Source organism: Eptatretus burgeri, chromosome 14 (genome assembly GCF_056783735.1).
Source record: "Eptatretus burgeri isolate ZD-2024b chromosome 14, Ebu_testis_v1, whole genome shotgun sequence".
Lineage (NCBI taxonomy): Eukaryota > Metazoa > Chordata > Myxini > Myxiniformes > Myxinidae > Eptatretus > Eptatretus burgeri.
This window is the reverse complement of record NC_140974.1, coordinates 40,963,618-40,985,647: the sequence shown is the minus strand read 5'-3', so window position 1 is coordinate 40,985,647 and position 22,030 is coordinate 40,963,618. Positions and strand designations below refer to the sequence as shown.

The 22,030-nt window shown below is 41.5% G+C and overlaps 1 protein-coding gene across 1 annotated transcript in view; it reads left to right on the top strand.

Moving 5' to 3' along the window:
• The window catches only part of LOC147013027 (LIM/homeobox protein Lhx9-like), a 181,920-nt gene extending 160,762 nt beyond the window's left edge, over positions 1-21,158 (top strand). Inside the window, exon 5 of the mRNA XM_085854472.1 lies at positions 18,592-21,158. Coding sequence (XP_085710598.1) covers positions 18,592-18,858 — 267 coding nt within the window. The 3' untranslated portion in view covers positions 18,859-21,158. The remainder of the gene's footprint in view (positions 1-18,591) is intronic.
• Positions 21,159-22,030: the final 872 nt, after the last annotated feature.

The following is a 22,030-nucleotide window of genomic DNA, read 5'->3' as shown; positions in this document are numbered from 1 at the left end:
CAATGAAATGTCGTTGCCATCATTCATATGCAGCACATGGCCGTGGGTGAGCACGAGTTCTCGTAAGGGCGTGACAGTGCTGCTGATGCAGTGCCCTCTGTAGGTTGGAGGAGTAAGTTGTAATTTGTTCAGGGTGCCAGCGATGGCTTGCCGACTCTTCATAAAGGACACCGTGGGATCATAAACACGTCCATCGACTAATGCTGACATACGGTACACCCAGTTCAACATCCATTTGAGGGTTGGCACACAAATTGATGCCTCGCCCTGCCTGCGAAACACCAAGAAGACAATTTATTGCTCGGTCGAGACTTGAATTTACATACAACAAATAATACATTTTAACTTTTTGCTCCGAGCTCTTTAATCATATTTTTTTTTTATAAACAAATTCTTGGTTTAGGGAAGAGCAAGAGTTCTCCTAATAAACTTCCTCAATGACATGCGAGGAATTATTTTTCATGCGCACTGGCCATGTCCAGCCCCCATCTCGCATTCCCCCACCCCTCTTGGTTATTCCTTGCTGTCACATGTTTCTCCTATCAGGTACCTGTCAGTACAGGTATTAAGATGAAAATCTTTTAACGTCAAATGACACCTGGCTTATTTCATTGTCAGAGATGTGTTCCTCTGTTACCCTCTCTATCACACGAGACAGAACGACAATGAACTCTCAGACAAAGTGGTTTATGCCTGGACTCCGTCTTTTGTTTGAAACGATGGTTTTCTGGTGCACAGCTTTCATCCTAGCTCCTCTTGCTTTCACTTTCACTCTCATATTTCTATGGGAGGTTTCTGCTTGGCATCGCCAACAATTGTACTCAAATCCTACCTGAACAATTTTGCATCTCTTCTGTGACGTTTACGAGGTTATAATTTGCTGTGGGATATACTCGATCTGATTTATGATTGATGGCAAGCAAAGCTGCAATCCATCAAGAGTGTGCCAAGCTCAACGTTTAGTGTAGTAGATAGTTGAAAATCGTGCAAATTATGATACAAGCATCAAATTTGGCATTTCTGTTCTGCAGGGCTTTGTGATCAAATCTGCCCGATTGGCCATTTGAAAATCCAAATTTTGAAAAATTTGGATTTTAAAATGGCCAATCGGGCAGATTTGATTAGAATCCCCTGGAGAACAAATGTGCCAAATTTGATGCTTGTATCATCATTTGCACGATTCCTATCAAAAATTGCTGTTATCTGCCCCACTAGTTCGACTAGTCAATCTGTTTCCAATTTTAAGAAAGTTCATGATATCCATAATATTTCTTTTCACATTAATTGTTTCTTTGATAATAATTTATCAACTTCCTGTTTGACTTACAACAGTGTCAGACAAATCTGCATTAGCTGCTTCTCCTGTCAAGGCTTATAAACTTAAACGAATAGACGATAGCTGTCTTTCAGCATATCCAGCGCCGTTGATACGTCTGGCATTGAGCTTTACTTGTTACATTCTCTGATTGTAGCATCCGTTGCTCCCTCCACACTTAGCTCAATGATCTGTTTCACACTTGCAATGTGTCACTTTCGGTGGGATCTTCTCCTCAACACTATCCATGGAAGCGGGCCACAGCCTCGTCTTCTCATGCCACCTCTTCGCACTCTCTTGCACTCAGCCATCCACACCTCCCCCATCTTAACCATTCGCACAAGTCACACTGGTCTTATGTCATGCAGTCCATATTAACGGCAGTCCCAGAATGTAGCCGAATGTAGCCGTGCTTTTGTCCCGCCTTTTGAAATGCTTCCCGAAGTTTGGCAAATCCTTCTCGGAACAATCAATTCTTTAAAGTGGTCGTTCACCAACATCTCATGCTTTTCCCCCAAATTACCCATCATCTCTGGTTTTGAACTACTTCGTTTGTACTTCTCGTGTCCACCTCTTAGACCCGTGTTGCCGGTACGCCGTATGTCAATCTTCCAACCTCAATCATTTCGCATGAACTTCAATTTCAATATTGAAAGGAATCAACGTTTCACAGCATGTGAGCATTTTTACAACTGGTGAGCAAAGCATGTTTTAAAAGGTTGTACATAAACATCAATTTTACAACTTACTCAAGGCAAGTAACCAGAGGATTACATGAAAAGGTTGTACCGTTTGAATAGCATCCGATAAAATTTGGAAAGTTATCGATCAGTAAGCTTTGCGATATGCCAGCCAGCATTATTTAACTCTATTTATGGGATAACAAAATTAGTCACACTTTTCTTTTGAATGCATCGATGTGTCTCATGAGTATTATCGAAGCCTTTTTAGTGGATAATTGGCAGACAAAATGGGGTACATGCGATGCTTAAACATAATGTGGTAGGCTTGCTAAATGAATGAGAATATTTGAATGTAAATGGAAAAGGAAAGCCATTAAAAAGTGGGTTTAACAAAGGGGGAAGTCTATTGAAGTTAAAATGGATAGATTACTGAATGGACAGGCAAAGTCATGTCTCTGCAAAAGGTTCTATGGAACTGCTCTGGCAGTCCTCTCGAACTAACATGTAGATGGAGCACGAAGCCAAGAATAAAAGGAAACCATTTGTGATGAGATGTAAATATCCGGGCATATGAGATTTACCAGTCCACTTGACAAGGCAAGGGAGGAGAGACGGTACTCTATGGTACACACAATGAAAGCCGTGGATTCAAAGAGCACTCAGAGCCTTTTACAAGGTAAACTGATTTGCAACGCTCTGCCTGACTCGAGCAACTGGATTGTACGCGAAGGGCACAAACAGAAAGTACAGAATATAGATGCCTTATAGTGGTTTGTATTCGTCAAATAAAAATGGTGTGCAACAAAAATGGCTCCTCTACCCGGCTCCCCCCAAAAAAAAGAGTCCAAAAGAGCAATTCACATTATTGAATATAGTGTAAAACAGATTGCCTTTTGTTTAATAAACACCGCATTATATTTCTGGAGCGTTGGAACCCCATCCCTTAAAATGCAAAATCACTCCAAACTGATTGATTCAGCAAGCCTCCATCAATGATATTTCAATGCAGCAGGAAATCATACTCAATTACTTGTTGATAAAACTATATTCTTCTGTTTTTTGCTTTCTGCCTAAAAGGAGGTGATGCTCAGTCGCCATTTTGACGATTCGATTGATGTTAGGGTATTTCCTTTGCAAAGTGTGTCGGGCTCAAAGATTGTTGATTATTTGTGATGGCCAACCAGTTGATTATTACCTCCGCCACCGAAGGTGGACGGGGGTTTTGTTTTCACCCCTGTTTGTCTGTTTGTGTGTCTGTGAGCAGGCTATCTCATAAATTTATTGACGGATTCGGATGAAATTTGGTGGGCAGATTGTGTATGTGACAAGGACGAATTGATTCGATTTTGGTGAAGATCCAGATCCAGATCCGGATCCTGATACAATAATTATTTAAGGGATTCTTCACCATTGAGAGACAGGGCCAAAGATGATAGATAGCATCATATTTTAAAAACTTGTGGACGGATTGTGACAAAACTTGGTGGATGAGTTGGTAGGTGACAAGAACAAACCAATTAGATGTTGGTTAAGGTCCGGATGCAGATCCAGCCTATCAGTGGGATACAAAAGGTAAATTGTTCAGCTTGTCGGAAGTATGCACACTACTGAGTGCCGTTTGGAGTTGTAAATTGCCATAATGCTGCGAATGTAGAAGACGCTGCACGTATATTTACCACGGATACTGTAAGGAGGTGATAGTAGACAAATCCTTTGCATGCATACAAACTGAATGAATTCCTTTTGTTCATTTTTCCCCCCATTTTATATGCAGTCTGTGGTTGCTGGGTGCATCGCTGCTGAGAGTGTGGCTGTGCCACTAATGCTATGCACCCTGTAGGTTAGAGTAGGAATTTGTAATTTGTTCAAGGTGCCGGCGATAGCTTTTCACTGCTGGCATATTCAAAGTTAGAGACTGGCATTAGCATGCTTGAAACATCTGGGTGCGTGATAGACAGCAATAAATGGGTCGTCATTGTGCACTAACTACTCAACCAAAACTGCGAGCACAGAATAAAGATGCCAAATTCACTCACATGCTCGTTAATGAGTTGGATGCAGCATAGTTGCTGACGTTATGTAATGTTCCATTTGATGTGCCAAAGAGGTACAGCCAAGAGACCCAGTCAAACAAAATCAATTGCATGCCACATTGACAGGACAAATGCATGCGTGTCATTTCTGTGTTGGACTGACTGACTAAGTCCATTGGAGGCCAATGGTGGAACCGTCGTACACCTTTGGCACATTGAGAGTGCCTCAACCAGACAAATGGCCCTACCTCTCACCTCTTGTTCACCACATCTTTGCCTCAATGGACCATGAGTTGGGTTGATGGGCACTAGGCATGTGACAACAACGAGAACATTTCACGATAAGGGTAGGGATAACGTCTTTTTAAAAAATTTTTCTACTAACTGTACCAATGTGAGAGTTAATGGGTCCACCCTGGATAGGAATTTTTTAAAAGGCCCATTATCCATCCTTGTATGTTCATTTCACATTGACACGTTTATGGTTGGTTTATGTGAACACAGAAGTGAGATGAGCAGAGTTAATTAAGCCCGTTTTGAATCTAAATTAAGCTGGGTCACACAAGCATTTCTAATATAACTGGGTCTCCGGGTTTAGGGATGGCATCAAAGTCTGCAGACACCATCTGGGAGGCTTAGGGAGTAAAGTATTCCCCATTCTTCAGACGCCTTCACAAAGGAAACTGCAATATTCACAATAGAACTCCAAGTCAGATTCATGGCCTGACACACCAAGTACATCGAACACAAAGTTCGACTTGAACACAACTCTATAATCGCAGGAAGTCTCAACTGGAGATCAATTTAAGTTGCTGCTTTTACTATTCACTATAATCGATGTGGAAGAGCAAGATCCCCATTTTTCATACCTGACATAATCACTAGTGCTCCTTCTTTAATAGCCCCAATTATTCTGACATTCTTGTCAGAATAACCAGAAAAGTTGTTGGGCCAGGTCTTTCACGAGCCGGCTGGCCAGGTCTGACGTGACTAAAGGTGATTTTCGCAGGAATTTAAAATTCAAGGTGACAGCGGTAACTCGCCTACTCTTCATGAAAGTCACCGGGGGATCTTTCCCGTCCACCAATGCTTGCAGACAGGACACCTGGCTTACCATTCATCTGAGGGACAGAAAACTTTGTGATGCAATGCCCTGCCCGTGAAGGACAAATACAACGATATACAATCAGGTCAGGAATCAAACCCACATTAGTTACCTTACATGTAAGTGCATTACCTGTGCACCATCCTGTTGGCGTAACTTACTTGAAACAATCAACATATTTGAAATGCTTTTGCAAAAGATTTAAAGAAAGGTTCAAAAAACGATGTAGATAAGGTGTAATTTTAAATGAGAGAAAATTGTCCCGTGTTTGGAAAGCAATGTATGTATGGTATCTGCGAGACATGGGTCATAAGAAAGTCGAAGAATAGGCTGAATGCATTGGACAGGGATGTCTACCTCACCTGAGTTTCCCGCCATATTCAGCGGTTCTCCTCCTTCCAGATAATGGGAAATAAAATGGCGTCCTCACGTTAGTAATGAGCAGGTTTATTATAACTGATGACAATGAAAATAATGACGATTCAAAATCCAGTGCTTATTAATAAATCCTACAACATGAATGACAAGAGGCACAAAGCTGACAGAGCCTCAACATTAACAGTGAATGGACGCTTTGCAGAACTTCACCACTATGGTCATGGACCTGTACAAAATGAAGGAATAGCCGAAGTAGCAGTGAAGGAAAGGAACAAAGTAACCTCACAAGCAGGATGAATGATAACTCGAGAGGTAAGGTTGGAAGGAACGTCTTTGCTGGTGGTGTGGCAGAGCTGGAGATCATGCTGGTGCAGCATTCCGATGCCCAGGGCACAGACGGGACAAACTCATTCTAGTCGATGATACATGTAGGACCCAACTCTCACAGGCTCATGGAGCAATAGACCAATCAGACTGTCACCTGTATATCAGATGTACTCACCCATCCACCGGCCTCACTCTGTCATTCCCTTTCGCCACACTGACCATTTATACTCTTCCCTTGTGCACAACCCCCTATGCCTCAAAAATCCTCCACACACAAGTAGTTAGATACACACTCCTCAAGACCGATTGTGGGAGATCACTCATTAAAGGATTTGGAAGAGAATATAAATATAACTGGATGTTGGATCGAGGGTGATAAACCAGATCCGTGGGATTTTGTGGTGCTCCCGCATATTTTTTGGTCCAAAGTCAAGGCTCATTGAAGAGCTAGAACACAGAACATAAGAGAACAGAACCGTGAGAATACAGTGAAAAGTGGGAAAACACACTAACAGTGGAGTAGAGGAACACAACAGAGGGATACTTAAAGGAGGAATTAACAAGAGGAAGAATAAGAGAGTGACGAAAGGTGAGGAGGACAGAGGGGGTGATCAAGCTGGATATAACCTCAAACACAGCGAGAATAGGCTGAAAGAAGAGGAACGCAAAAACAGTTATGAAACAGCAATAGATGGGGAAAAAAATGGAAATGTGGGTGGTGGTTGAGGTGAGAAAACACAATAACCTGGAAAGGATGGGGTGGGCTGATGGAGGGTTAATGAGTGTTGAAAAGATCATGAGTATGGATGGATGGGTGGAGATGAACTGCCATTTTGAATCTCTGCAGAGAAAGGTAAGATTGACCAGACTGAAAATTGTTGGTGATTGCATTGTGAACCTGAATTTTGAAAGTTTCACCTTAATGGGTAACTGGCAAAATGTGTGTATCTTTAGGAAACCTGCGGGTCGAGGTGGAGGGTGGTGTGGTAGAACATGGAAAGGGAAAAGGGAGTAAGATCAGAAAGGAGGCAGAAGAAGACAGAGAAGTCACCAACCTCACTCTGATGTGGGAGTAAAAGGCCCAGATATACAGGGTCTTTATCCTGGGAGATTCCAATCATTTTGAAGCCCTTGGTCTCCACAGCATCAATAGGTGAAAAATGTGTGGCAGGGGCACTATTAAGGGGAGAGCAGTACTCCATTAAACTGAGGATGAAGGTCCTGGATGTTGTTTGAAGTTCCAACTCTGATAAGTGACTTGCTCAAGAGAGAATGTGGCTGATGGTGAGACCTAAATGTTTGAGGGAAACAACTTGTTCAAGTGGCTTGTCATGGAAGTAGATGGGAGTGTTTGCCAGATGGTCCAGTTAGAGAGACAGAGTGAGAGTGTGAGATTTGCTGTGGTTGAAAGATACATTTCAAGTGTTGGATCAGCTCCTGACTCTAGCAGCAAGGTCTGCAGGGAGGAAAGATGAGGCTCGCTGCCTCTCTGAAGGATGAGAGATGCTACAACAGAGCGTGGAGTCATCAGCAAAAACATGAGGGTTTTCCAGAAAATCAGAAATATCGTTGATGAAAATGAGGAACAAGACTAGGCCAAAGACACTGCTTTGGGGCACTCCAACCTTGAAAAAGACAGGAGTCGAGATGATCCCATTGGTAGCCATGTGCTGACGACTAGGGTGGAGGAAGTCATCAAGCTATGTATGAGAGGAGGAGGCCTTAGATGCAATAGGCTGGGAATTTGGAGAGAAAGGGGTTCCATGCTGTGTCAATTGCTTGAGATATGTCAAGAGATGACCGTCTGACATTCAGGGCACCCATCCTTTGCTGGGAGAGCAGCACCAGCATGCCCAGGATGGAATAAGTAGGTCGGAAACCAAACTGATGGTCTGAGATCAGACCGCTTGAGAAAAAGAAGGATTTGATGTTAACTTCAATGATTAGTTCCCTGACTTTGCTTATAATTAGAAGAAAGTTCATGGGCTCACAGTTAAGAGGATCTGTTTTTTCATCCTTCAGTGTCATGCAACAATGTTAGCCGACCTTCAAGTAGACGGCTGACCGAGGGCAATTGTAGGTTGAACAGAGCAGAAAGAGGATGTGCAAGAGTATTTAATACCAATTAGCATGTGACATCATGCATACATCCGCAAAGTGGGTAAGCAGACATGACGTTATTTACAATAAACATAGATGTCACAAAATAGGCATTCCTATTCCCTGCTATCTATTTAACATGATCATTCACAATAATACATGGGAGCACGAATTTATAAACAATGACAGCGTTCACAATTACAATCTTACAATTGTGCCACCAATCTCACGAGCTCTTTCTTCAATGTCTAAAGCTTACTGAGGACTGTATTAAAGTGCTTTCAAGAGAACCACTCAATAATACGAGTAGATTATTAATAGACTATTCAGACACACATTCACACTGTCGAGAAATAACGTGTAAACTGTCCAACAAACCAGGGTGGTACTTATTTAATAGCAGCAAAAATGGAGAGGGCTTTGAGCGATGATGAAATGTCAACACTTGTACATTTCACTCCAATGGACATATTAATTTGCACGATTGAAGTATTATGATTTAATTATTAGTCTAACTACATAGTGTTAGGCCGACCGAAATGAATATGGAAATCAATGGATTCCAAAGAAGGGGCCTTGTTTTGACAGTGACGACAAGTTGTCAAACTGAGGTCAATAAATGGCAACAAAAGATCTTATATGAGATCCACTTGTTCTTCCCGAATTGATATGATTTAGAGATTCCAACATATGTTCTGGTGTGAGGAAAAATGAACAATCACTGAAAGTACATTCACCTTTCAATGAGACTCTCAAATACATCGTAATCACTGCACATGTACGCAATCACACATCCGTACCGCAACTACCTAACAGTCCTGCCAATATCAATGTGCTCTTCTGTGCACAATGTCTCGAGGCACCTATCTTCTATCTAATTCCAGTTTAAATCCATCTATTGTTTCTGCTGCCACTACCTTTTCAGCGGAAATATTCCCTGCATTAACTACTCTCTGAATGAAAGACCTAGTCTTTTTTTCTTCTTTTTGTATACATAGCCGAGGCTCGTGGAAGAGCTAGCACACCGAACGAATCAGGACGTAACTGGATGCATGCAAAAGGAACAGTAGTGTAGAAGGCCAAGACAGAGGGAGATTTTAACAAACAAAGGGTGTGGGGAGGAATGGGGGGGGGATTAACAAGGGTAAAAGAAGATCATGGTTTTAGATTGGGGACAATCTGAGATGGTGGTGAACAGCTGTCTTGAAGACATAGAGGGAGGAATGAGATTTAAGAGAATGTGGATTCTGCAGGTGGGAAAAAGAGGAACGAATGAGTGGAGGTGAGCAGTGATCTTAGATTGAGGTAGTTTCACAAGGACAAGGCTGGTGGAAGACAGGATGCCCTGCAGACACATGTGGGAGGTGGGGACAAAGCACAGAAAGAGTGCAGGGTGCAAGACCAGAAAGGAAGCGGCAGAAGACAGAGAGACCACTGACCTGTCTGCGATTGAGAAGTGATAGGCCCATCGACTCAGCTTCATCACGAGATTCCAAGAATCTTGAAAGCATCGATTTCCATGGCATCAAGCTGAGTAAGATGTGAGGCAAGGGAGCCAGCCCAGAGGGGAGAGCAGAACTACATCAAGCTGCAGATGAAAGCCTTGCAGGTGGGTAGGAGTTCAGGAGTACCAAGTTAGGACTTTGTACACTGGAGAATGCCCAGTCAGTGGCTGGCTTTGTAGGCCAACTTAGATATGTGGTTTGCCCAAGAAAGATCAGGGCTGATAGTGAGACTGAGGAGTGAAGTTTGAATGATAAATATAGACAAATAAAATCAAGAGGATTGTTGAGAAAGTAGATGGAGGTGGGGAGGGGGAAGGTTTAAAATACAAGGAACTGACACAAGGGAGGACATTTGGTTAACATACCTGCACTATATCAACACCACATTGATACAATCTATCAGTTTGTGGATGATATTTTCTGTGGGAAGAGGGGGAAGGGGAGATTGGGGTAGGAGTAATGTGGAGGAGAACATTGGAGCAGGCACAATGACATCACCAGAGTGTTCTGACTCAATTTCAATCTATGAAAAACAAATAACCATGACCCACTGCATAAAGTAGTTTCAGCTGATACATGCTAACGACGGAATCAGTTAGCCTACAGGCTGGCAGGATAGCTGAGAGGTATGCACACTAATCTCTGAGCTGTCTAGTGTGGGTTGTAATCTTGACCGAGCTATAAACTGTCAAGCTGGTGTTTCACATGCGGAGCGATACATCAATGTGTGTGCCGTCCCTCCGATGAAGATTAAGTGGGCATCCCATTTGCTGGCATTAGTTGATGGATGGTGTTCTTCATGAAGAGTAGATGAGATATCAATGGTACCTTGTCAAAATTCCAAAAAATCATGCTTGAACTGACAGGGGCATTGCATAAGTGGCACAGCCATACTCCCAGCAAGAAAAATGATGCAAACCCACAGCCACATGCTGCATGTGAAAGAAGATGTCATGCTACTTTGGCTTAAGAAGCAAATCACCAGCCCACCATTTGGAGAATGATGTACACATTTCTAGTTCGACGGTCGTCATCAGCACAAAGTGGATTCCACCCAGGAGATGAGCTGGCAGGCTCTACTATTTCACCCAGTAGGTCCCTAAATGGGGTGGATGTGTGGCAGGAACACCCTGTTGCAAGTGCTGGTGCAGCATAGGGGTTGTCTCTGAAAGAAAGATCCTGAACTCAGAAAACAGGAAGAGATTAATATAATCAATACCACTGTAGAATAACTTCAGAAGATAACTAAGTCTTATAAGAAGATATATACATATATATATATATATATATATATATATATATATATATATATATATATATATATATATATATATATATACATACATATATATATATATATACATATATATATATATATATATATATACATATATACATATATATACATACATATTTATATAATATATATATATATATATATATATATATATATATATATATATATATATATATATATATATATATATATATATATATATATATATATATATATATATGAATAAAGATATAAATATGTACATATATATATATATACATTTACAAAAATTATATATATATATATATATATATATATATATATATATATATATATATATATAAATTTATATGTATCAATATATATATATATATATATATATATATATATATATATATATATATATATATATATATATTTATATATATATATATATATAAATTTATATGTATCAATATATATATATATATATATATATATATATATATATATATATATATATATATATATATATATATATATATATATATATATATATATATATATATATATGTATATTTTTATGTATCTATATATATTTACATATACAGTATATATATATATATATATATATATATATATATATATATATATATATGTATCAATATATACATATATATATATATATGTATCAATATATATATATATATATATATATATATATATATATATATATGTATCAATATATATATATATATATATATATATATATATATATGTATCAATATATATATATATATATATATATATATATATATATATATATATGTATATGAATACTAATTTGTATATATATATGTACGTTTGTATATGTGGGTACCCAGATCAAAAAAATTCAATAACTCTGGATGCCAGACCATGCGTCCGATCAGGTTGAAATTAACGATTTTTGCTCAACCCAATATGGCAGCCCTACCATGTGACATCAATTAATCGTGAATAACTTGGTATCCCTAAGGCCGAGGGAACATTTGTGTGAAGTTTCTCCTCGATCTGTCCAGCCGGTCTGGAGAAGAAGATTTTTTTTTAATAGGATTTTGGTTAAATCCAATATGGCTGCCAAACTATGTGACCTATGATGTCACATGTGTGAACCTTTGTTCCTCATGGATCATATGTGTAAAGTTTTGCCTCAATCTGTTCAGCCACTTCAGAGAAGAAGATTTTTGAAGATTTCTTTTTTAAAACAACCGGGCTGCCAAATCGCGTGACCAATGATGTCATCAATTTTTTTTATGTTGACCATTTTATTCCAAGATGACCTTCAAAAAATTTCATACTGATCGGATGTGGTGTTCTACATATGCATTTATGACGTCATCGCAGGCACCTCTGATGACATAAAAAGTCACCCTCATTCCCCATGAGGAGTACTTGCTATGTGCCAAGTTTCAATTTTTTCCTTCGTGCAGTTTCAGGGATACAGAGCTCCAAATGTTCTCCTTTGTTCCAACATGGCTGCCACACCACGTGACCTATGACGTCATCATTATCAGTACAACATTCTACATGAGTACTCACTCGCTCCTATGGTGAAAATTTTGTCTCAATCTAACAAACAGTTGCGGAAAAAAACACGAAAGTTCATGCGACAAACAAACAAACAAATAAAATAAAGCAATGTCACCCGCAGGGTGACCCGTATCTTGCCAAAAGGTGACCACGTGTGACTTCTTTAAGCTCACACTGAGGTGAACAGAGCTGCTATCCACCAGGAGCGACTCCTTGAGGAATATCTGCCTACGAGAGATTCCGATGAGAATCGTTCTACAGAGGAACCATGAAAAATATGCTTTTTCCTCATAATGTCACCAAATGACGTCATGATGTCTCAAGCTTGACATATCTAGAAAGCACTCATCAAGGTGTTCAATTTGAGGTACTACACGATATGGTTCCTAAAACTTGAAAATTTGACCTTGGGGTCAAATATGTTTGACCTCAGGTGCTAACCATGAAAGTCAAGGCCAATCGCCACCAAAAATTAATCAGCTGAGCGCCAGACCATGAACTATATTCCCATGAAGTTTGAAGACGATCCGATCAAAATTACTCACAAAATAAGGGTTTCGTCGACTCCCCTGATTTGCGACAAAGTGACCTTGACCTTTGACCTTGACCTTCAAAATTTTTATGCGCTGAAAGGGACCTCTATAGGCCTCATATGCGAAGTTACAAAAATTTCCAATGATAACTGTGCTCTGCACAGTGATTTATACGTGATTACAGACCAAAAAAAATAATAATAAAATAATTAAAAAAAACATATGAAGGTCAAGGCCAATCACCACCAAAATTAATCAGCTGAGCGCCAGACCATGAACTATATTCCCATGAAGTTTGAAGATGATCCGATCAAAATTACTCAAAAAATAAGGGTTTCGTCGACTTCCCTGATTTGCGACAAAGTGACCTTGACCTTTGACCTTGACCTTCAAAATTTTGTGCACTGAAAGGGACCTCTATAGGCCTCTGATATGCGAAGTTACAAAATTTCCAATGATAACTGTGCTCTGCAGAATTTTTTATACGTGATTACAGACAAACAAAAAAAAAAAAAAAAACATACAAGCTGACTAACATATCTTGCAAAAACTTCGTTTTGGCAAGATAACAAACAAAGAGACAAGCAAACAAACAAACAAACGAACCCAAATGCAACACCATATCCTCGAGCGAGGGTAAAAAAGACATTCGCATGGCGAAAGAACAACGCAACTTGGACACGTATACATGGAATCGCTGCATCTACTTACTATGCATTCGATTGTTCAAAGTTTTCTGAAAATGAAGCTCCTACTGTACCACTCGTAAAACCCACGAGCGCTAAAAGGCTACCTCAAGCGACAGCTCCATGTCATGTGGAGGTCAAATCCAAAGGCTTGGATGACTGTCAGTGTGCCATGACTACGAAATAAATTTCTGCATCGAGGGTGGTCTAAAGGGTGGCAAAACGTATTGGATTATCGCACCAACCTTGCATCTGCACAGGATGGGCAAGGGCATTGTCTACAAGGAAAAGCTTTATTGATGAGATTGTTCTAGGTGTTAATTTTAATGAAGCTAGAGAAGGCTTGAAGTGGGAAGGGGATTGGCATGCTCTCAAGTAGGGAGTAAACCCACGTCATCATTGAAGTTGGGTTTTTTCACAATATGGTTCTATATCAGGAAGATGATATAATTGGTTTCCGGTCATTTATTGTCACATATCTTTTCTGCATATCTCACGGGATTGTGAGTTGGACAGATGACCACGATGGGTGGGAAGGGGGTTTGAAGGCTGGAAGTGGGGAGGGTATTGGTATTCTCTCAAGCAGAGCTTAAACTCATGTCCTTATGAAAGGTCTTTGTCCAAGGTCATATTTTTACTTTTAACGGTGTGTGTGTATAAATATATATATATATATATGTGTATATATGTGTATATGTGTATATATGTATATGTATGAGGTTCCCTGATTTGAGGACGTTTTCACGAATTCAACCAGCAATGGCAGATGCACCCATGTCTGCCGGTCTCCTAAAATCGACAACTGTCTGGCCATGAATGAAGAAGTCGTGCAGACGGTGCGAGGTGAAACAATCACTTACCTCAGTGCAGTTTCAGTTAAAGGCCCGGTCACACCTTGACGTTTTAGAAAACGTATGCCGATTTTTGAATTTTTTTTCTAAAACGCTGGCACACGTTGAATACGTTATGGGTAAGTTTTGATAACATTGAGAGCACGCTGAAAAACACTGCCATACGTCGTTGTACGCTGGCTTTAAACGTTGTACTTTTTGGTTGTTCTCAAATTTTTTCATGCTTGAAATTTCACGACGTATGCCGGCGTATGACTCACACGTTCCGCTACGCTGGCCACAAGTTGTATGCACGGTCTGCGATCGTTGACAGACGTCAACACATGCTACTTGTAAGTTAATCATAAGTTGAGACACGCCGAGGTAATGTTTAGCGTACCCGAAACTTATTTCTAACCTATGATTAACGTGTTGTTGGCACGTTACGCGATCGTTGCCACACATCGACAGACGTTACTTTTAAGTTACTCATAGGCTGAAAGACGTCGGTATAATGGATCGTCCTTGCGTCAGCGTCCACGGCCACGGCCAGGACACTTACTTGCAGCATTCTTCAAACCTTTCTTCGGCATGACGGGGATGTTCACACTTCGATGTCTAGCTTGGCTATGATTCCAATTGTCCATCGGCAGCGTCTATTTAAAATAGTCGAGTTTGAGCGTTTTAACACGTTCAGAAGAAACGCTTCAAATTTCCAAACCCCAGCGTCAAAAAACAAAGGCGATTGACAGCAATTTAAATCGTTCATTGTAAACAATGAAAATAGCTGAGTGGTACCGTTTAAAAGTCGTTGAGTGTAAAAAAAAATACAATTGTTGAGCGCAAGCGTCTACTTTCAATAGTGGAGATGCAGCCATTTAAATCGTTGAGTGGCAGCCTATGAATAGCAAACCCCACGTCACCGGCAAAGATAAACTGCCGCTCGATATGGATAAGTTAGGCTGTCGTTGGGCATAGTTTGTGAACGCCGGCTTCACGAAAATTATTCGTTGGAATATCGTATCTATAAGTAAGCAAAGCGCTCTATACACATTATTAGTTCATTGTGCATTTGTCCAACCCGTTATGAATAGACCTAAACCGTAAAAACAAGCTATAGCTCATTGTTGAAAAAGCCCCATAAAAAATTAGCCGCGAAGAACTTCGGACAATGGTGAAAAGATGTCTCCTACCCGTGGACACGCGGATGCAAGGACGATCCATCATAACCCACACCCTCCCCCTCACACTCACCTACTACTGCCAACATGAACAAACTACTACTAATACTAATACTGATACTGATACTGTTACTGCTGACATGGACATCGACTCAAAAAGGACTCGAAAACACTGTTGGGTTCCCCTTTTATGAGCAGCATTTTTATATACCAATTCCCAAAACCGCTGGGAACATGTCTTTATATGGCAGTTGTAAGCTAAAAACACGTTCATTTATTTTTTTTTGTCGACCGGAAGACGTCATTGGAATACGTCTACATACGTCGATGTGTGTTGGGACTACGTAAAGAATTGGTTCAAAGCACGTCAAACATAAGTTAGAAATAAGTTTCGCGTAAAAAAGACATTACCGCGACGTGTTTCGACTTATGAGTAGCTTATAAGTAGCGTTTGTGGACGTGTGTAAGCGTCCACATATCGTGTGTAAAACTTATCCCCATCGCATGCGGAACGTGTGTCATACGCCGAGTACGTCCAAAAATTTTGAACATGTTTAAAATTTCTTGACGTACTCTACTTACTACGACGTATGATAGCGTACTTTAGTGTTCTACTCACGTATACCAAACTTACTCATACCGTATTTGACGTGCCCCAACGTTTTAGACACATTTTTCTTAGGTCGGCATAAGCTGGCAAGATCGCCAAGGTGTGACCGCGATGTTGTCACTTCCATTTCTACGGCAGTTATGATTTTAATCGTTGTGCGTCAGCCTTTTAATAGGCTACGTCACGACATCGTCGGCGATGCGTGCAACGCGCTATGCCTAAGTTAGACTATCGTTGGGCATCGGTTGTGTAGGCCGACAACAGGTTCAGCATTCGTTGGTATAAGTTATCTATAACACAATGAAACGTTCTGTGTCCGTTACCAATGCGTTATACATAAGACCAAGTCACTATGAATACGTCCGAATCTTTAAAAAAAAACATCAAAAGTTCAACGTAAGCCAGCGTTTTACATACATTTTAATACGTTGCCATCGCTGGCTAAAACGTCAAGGTGTGACCGGGCCTTAAGTGTGACAATGTTGAGGAGGCAAAGAACTATTTGATGCAATTCATCAATTCCCTCACACGATCCGGGAATGCCACCTCGCCACCATCATCTCAAGGTTGGTTATATCATCATGTTGCTTCACAACCTTGCCCTGCAAAAAGGACTATGCAATGGTACCACATTCGAGGTCATCAATCTGCACCAAGAAACTGCGTTGAAGCGAAACTGACTTCTGGGCCAAATTATGGAAATCGAGTTCTCATACGTCGAGTAAAGCTCGCCCCCGAGTGACAGCAGCTTACCGTTCACTTTACATAGAATCCAGTTTCCACTACGCTTGGCTTACTCGATGACAATCAACAAGGTACAAGGCCAGACATTTGACAACGTTGGCATTTACTTCCCTCAGCCATTCAGTGGCATTTTCTCAAAGAAGGGCTCTTACAGCTATGTTCGATCAAGTCAAAATTCTTGACACCGAGACCGAAGGCAAACGTCAAGGCAAAATGGTCACACACAACGTCATCCATCATGAAGTTCTAGCACGTGGAAGTTACAGGTTCAAAAACAGTTTTTGCATCATTTTGAAACCACACAGCGTTATGATTTTAATCGGACGCTACATGGCACTGGACATTACACGGAATTTCCGTGGGTTCCTGCTAATCTACAATTATTTCCCCAAGCCAGTAATTGTACACCAGACATGTACACAATAATTCATTTTTCTTTTTATATAAATTATTTGGGGGATGGGTGGTTTTGAAGACAGTTGTACAAAAGGTTGACTTTCTTTGCTGGTATTGTTCTTGCACGGTGTTTCTATTTAAAGAATGAATTTCATTGCAGCGAATCCAAAACGAGGGTAGTAGCTCTTGCTGTTGCACAAGCCCAACGACTGTAGAACGTACATGTTGTCCACAGTGGCATGCAGCAAGTTCATGGTGACATGAGCATGCTGGTGAGTGATTGATGGGTGAAATCTCTCCCATGGCGAATCCCATGACTGAGCTTTGCTTGGCACCGAGCATTTAACGCGCCTCGACATTCATTTATTTATGATACTGTAATGAATTGCTCATGAATATTTCATTTTGCGAGAATGAGACGTACACTGGCTACTTTAGTAGGCTCGATTATTGGAGAACCTTTGGCCTGCACGTCGAGGGAACACAATAAAATGGTATTTTCGATTGTTAAGCGATTTTCAAATTGTACGGGTGAGATCTTTTTCAGAACATAGCCACTGGATTTGGCCCACCGGAGAGTGCTAATTTCAGGTTTTATTTGTCCACAAAATGGACGTTTTTGGAGCATATTATAGTGTGCAAGAGACTGGCGGGATAATTTTGTGATGGCATGCCCACAGTCTGGCCATCATGTTCGTGAGAGACTTGGGTCAAAAACTTTTGCCGGCCTACCCCACAATCATTCGCAGTAGTAGTTACATGTCTATGAAGGAATTAAGCCAGGACATTGACTGAAAAAGTATAACAGTGAAAGATACAACAGAATCCTTAAATAAAACAAAAGTCATACTTCTTAAACTGAGAATTACTCCAACCGATCATTAAGTTATTTATTTTCACTTTACATTCTTAAACATTGTGGGAAAAAGCATGTTAAGCCAAAAATTAAAGTACAGCCAACATAAGCCATCATTTCCCACTTAGAAGTCACGATGTCTTTTCATGATTGGCTGACATTTTTATTTCAAAGCTCATCATGGGTCCACTTATATAACTGATGGAACACTTATACATGTACAATGTACAGTACATCCCACTTTATGAGCCTCAGATGCTGTTGAAGAAAATATTTTTCAGCTCACCTGTTCCCTGTACCTGCCTGCCCTCCATCCCTCCCATTGGGGCATATGCTCTTCACCCCACCTACTTGCTCCCCATGCCAAAAACACCTTGTACGTGTGGCTCTTCCCTTTTTCGACAACATGGTTGTCCTACCACCTTCCCCCCCACCTCTGATGACACTGACCTTGATTGTTCAAACCCTCTATTGTGCCACAGGTTTGGTTCCAAAACGCTCGGGCCAAGTTCAGGCGGAACTTGCTGCGGCCAGAGGAGTCCACACTGGACAAGGCAACCGACGGACATAGCCTCGCACCCCAGCCTGCTGCTGGGGAGCTGTCCAGCCCCCCACTGAGCCCTGCGCTCTCGGTCACCACATTGACGGACCTGACCAATCCTATGCGACCCACAGTGACGTCTGTTCCCTGCATGGAATCTGCCGGAAGCCCCTCGCGTCAGATGCAGCAGCATGCACAGCTCTTTTAGCTCATCAGGCACCAGGCCCTTCTCAAGCTCCCTGTACCCTCAGCACAACACCTGGTACAAATTCTACGCCTCCCTTTCACCTTCTTCATCCTTTTTCACATATCCCCTTTTTTTGTTGTTTTTAATGTATCACGTCAAAATGATGTCAACTCCCTTTAGGCTGTCTGACGTCACACTTCAAAAACGTCTCAACACGTGGTCCTCCGTTATGATTGGGTTCGACTGTATCATTAGCGATTTTCTAAGGAACGATATTTTCTTGTCCTCGGTTCGTTTCGAGGTTATTTGATCGCATGGTCACGGTCCTTATTATTATGGATGCGTTTAACGCTTCTTAAAGCTTTACGGACCAGGATTTCGACCATTCAACCTCAAGGCCCAGGTCAATAAATAACGCGAACAAAAGAAAATAATAATAATAATCAATGCAGAAGCTGCGTTACAGCTGCAGGTATCCAGTGGCATGCGGACAGCATGTAGGTGGAAATAATTGTTTATTCGCGGTGTAAATGTGACTGAAGCAGGTTTTTTTTTCGAGGCAAAAATTATTCGCACGAAACGTTTCACCTCCAAGGAAAGAATAACCAACAAGAAAACGTGCCTTACTGCTCTTACTCGTGACGTCTCACCTGAAGGGTGACGTCATTTCCATGAGAATTAGGCCGGTCCGTGTATATTTATCCACCTGTTGAACATCCCTGCACGTGGTGTGTCCTTTCGAGTGGCCCCGAATCGCCTGAACCCGCCGTGCGTTGTTATGAAAGGCATTACAAAAGGGAAACATGAAGCCATAGGTTCAACGAATCGTCGCTGTTAATTCAATTCGACCTTATTTTCCGCTTCAATCGACTCATCTCGGAAGGTTGCGCTGTTCGCGCGATGCTGTGTCGAGATGCATTGAAACCTTCCGGGCGAGTTACCCTCGACGGACAAGATAGGCTAGCCGTCATCGTGATCGATTTTGGGAATTGTGACACGAATCCATGATATTGTTTTATGGGCACAAACGGACGTCGTCTGGAAAAAACAAAATGGCCGCCGTAGCTTTCCTTGCACTCGTTGATTATTATATGGATGGTAGCACTGTAGGCCAACGTAGAGAGCGAGCTCGGCCGTTGTACAGTTCGGTGGATCCTGGAATGCCTTGTCATTTATAGTGGCATACCGTACAGGTATAATATGGTATATTTAACATACTATACGGTGGAAGTCCACGCATTCTTTTCCGTGCTTGAAACAACAATACATTCGATTTACACCTTGATAGGAATAAATTGCAGGTCTGGGTTCAAAGGACGCCTCGAAAGGGGGTTCGACCCCATTTGTCTCCCCCTCTTTCTCCACTGCCCTTACCCGCACACGATCTTTTTTTTTTTCATTTTGTTACCTCCTTGTTATGAGCAACGTCTGCATTTACATCTTCATTCCCCTCATCGCACACACGGTTACACCTGGCTCGCTATTTCTCACGTTCAAACTGTGCCCGCATTCGTTTGTTTGAGATGTCGTGATTCCCTCTCACAACGGCTCCATCCTCTCACCGCCGCCCGAGCCTTTCCTGTGACGTGGAAGCGACGCTCGTTTACCTCATGAAACTGGAACCATCACAGTACGGGCCTCCTACCTCCTCCTCATGGACCAACGACCTCGTGATGGCCTCTTGTTAAAGCACGTACACTCCTGCACATTATCTGCCTTGCTTACGACATTCGATTCCTTTTGTCGATATTGATAATAGATATTTATAATAGGATAACATGAAATCCCCCCCCCCCCCAATCCACTCTTCTAGTGCACCTTGTCCGCTCAGACAACGCAGAATTTTCTTCCACAACACAAAATGTGGCTGCATTTGTAAAGAACCATCTTAGACCCACATGCAACCCTTCCTCCCACCCCATGCCGTGGACTGTAAAGGTAACCGGAGCACGTGCGCAGCCCTGGACACACGTGACCCAATGGCACGTGCGCAGCCCACGGCACATGACCCAACGGAAAAGCCGAACGACCAGCGAGCTGCACCCACGATTCCTGCGACCATCGCGGAGCTCCTCCGTCTGAATTACAGCGTGCTAACATTGGCGGGAAATGCAACAGGAATAAATGTAGAATGTGGAACAAAGGAAATTGAGGCAAACTGTGATGTGGGGGGGGGGAGGTTCACAACAATGGTGGACTGGTTATATTATTAAATTAACGATTAACTACGGTCTGAATCTGCGGATTTTGTTTCGTCTTTCATGTGTGGATCACCATGACTGCATCGTTGGGCCAATGAGATCGTCCTGCAGAGAGATTGGCAAGGTACGAGGCAGGTAACTGTAGACAGTGTATGTAGTGTACCGCACAATGTACAATGGGTAGATTAATAGCTATAAATACTCGGTAATGTTATTTATTTTCTCAGCATTCATGATGAAAGGTGCAAATTTGATGATTGTATGGTGATAACGGGCTATATATTATTTAATAAACGGGAATGAATTCCCTCGCAGCGCTTATGTGACAAATTTGTGAGCCTTTCACTGAGGTGTGTTCCGTTAATAAGGGGCTTGCTATTGCTTTTCAAGCCGCCCGGCAAGTGGAGTAAGCGATGAAGAAGTGCTTTGTTACGTTGGCAAAAATGGCCACCGTAGTCTGATTTAAAACGACAATGAAACCAATGAAATGTTCAGAGACAATACCCCTGTTGTGTACACTCCATAGTATTATTGAAACGTGCTTTTAGTATTTAAATTTTTACTTCTAGTTTTCATCCTAATTCAAGATCTACAAACATGCAACCCCCCAACCCCCCAAAAAATGGCGTAATCGTAGGGTCCGTAGATAAGCTTGGTAGGGTCTTCCTTGTAACCCCACATTTATTTATCTTTCTTTCCCTCTTCCTCATCATCTGTAGTCGCTGAGAACACAATCAATTCGTTTGGAGAAGTTGTCACAAGAGGATTGAGTGAAACTGAAAATGACGGCCCCGACGTCATTTACCGGAGTACTGTGATAGCATTGTTTCCATGGAGACTGCCACATTGTTAAGCCATGCCGAGCGCTCCGTTCGTTGGGAGTGCTTCTCGAGCACTTAGAATCGAGCAAGCCCCTTGGCAAACGACAGCAAGCTGCTTGCTAACGGAACACACGCCTGGACATTAATTATTCTCATTAGCCTGACAAGGAA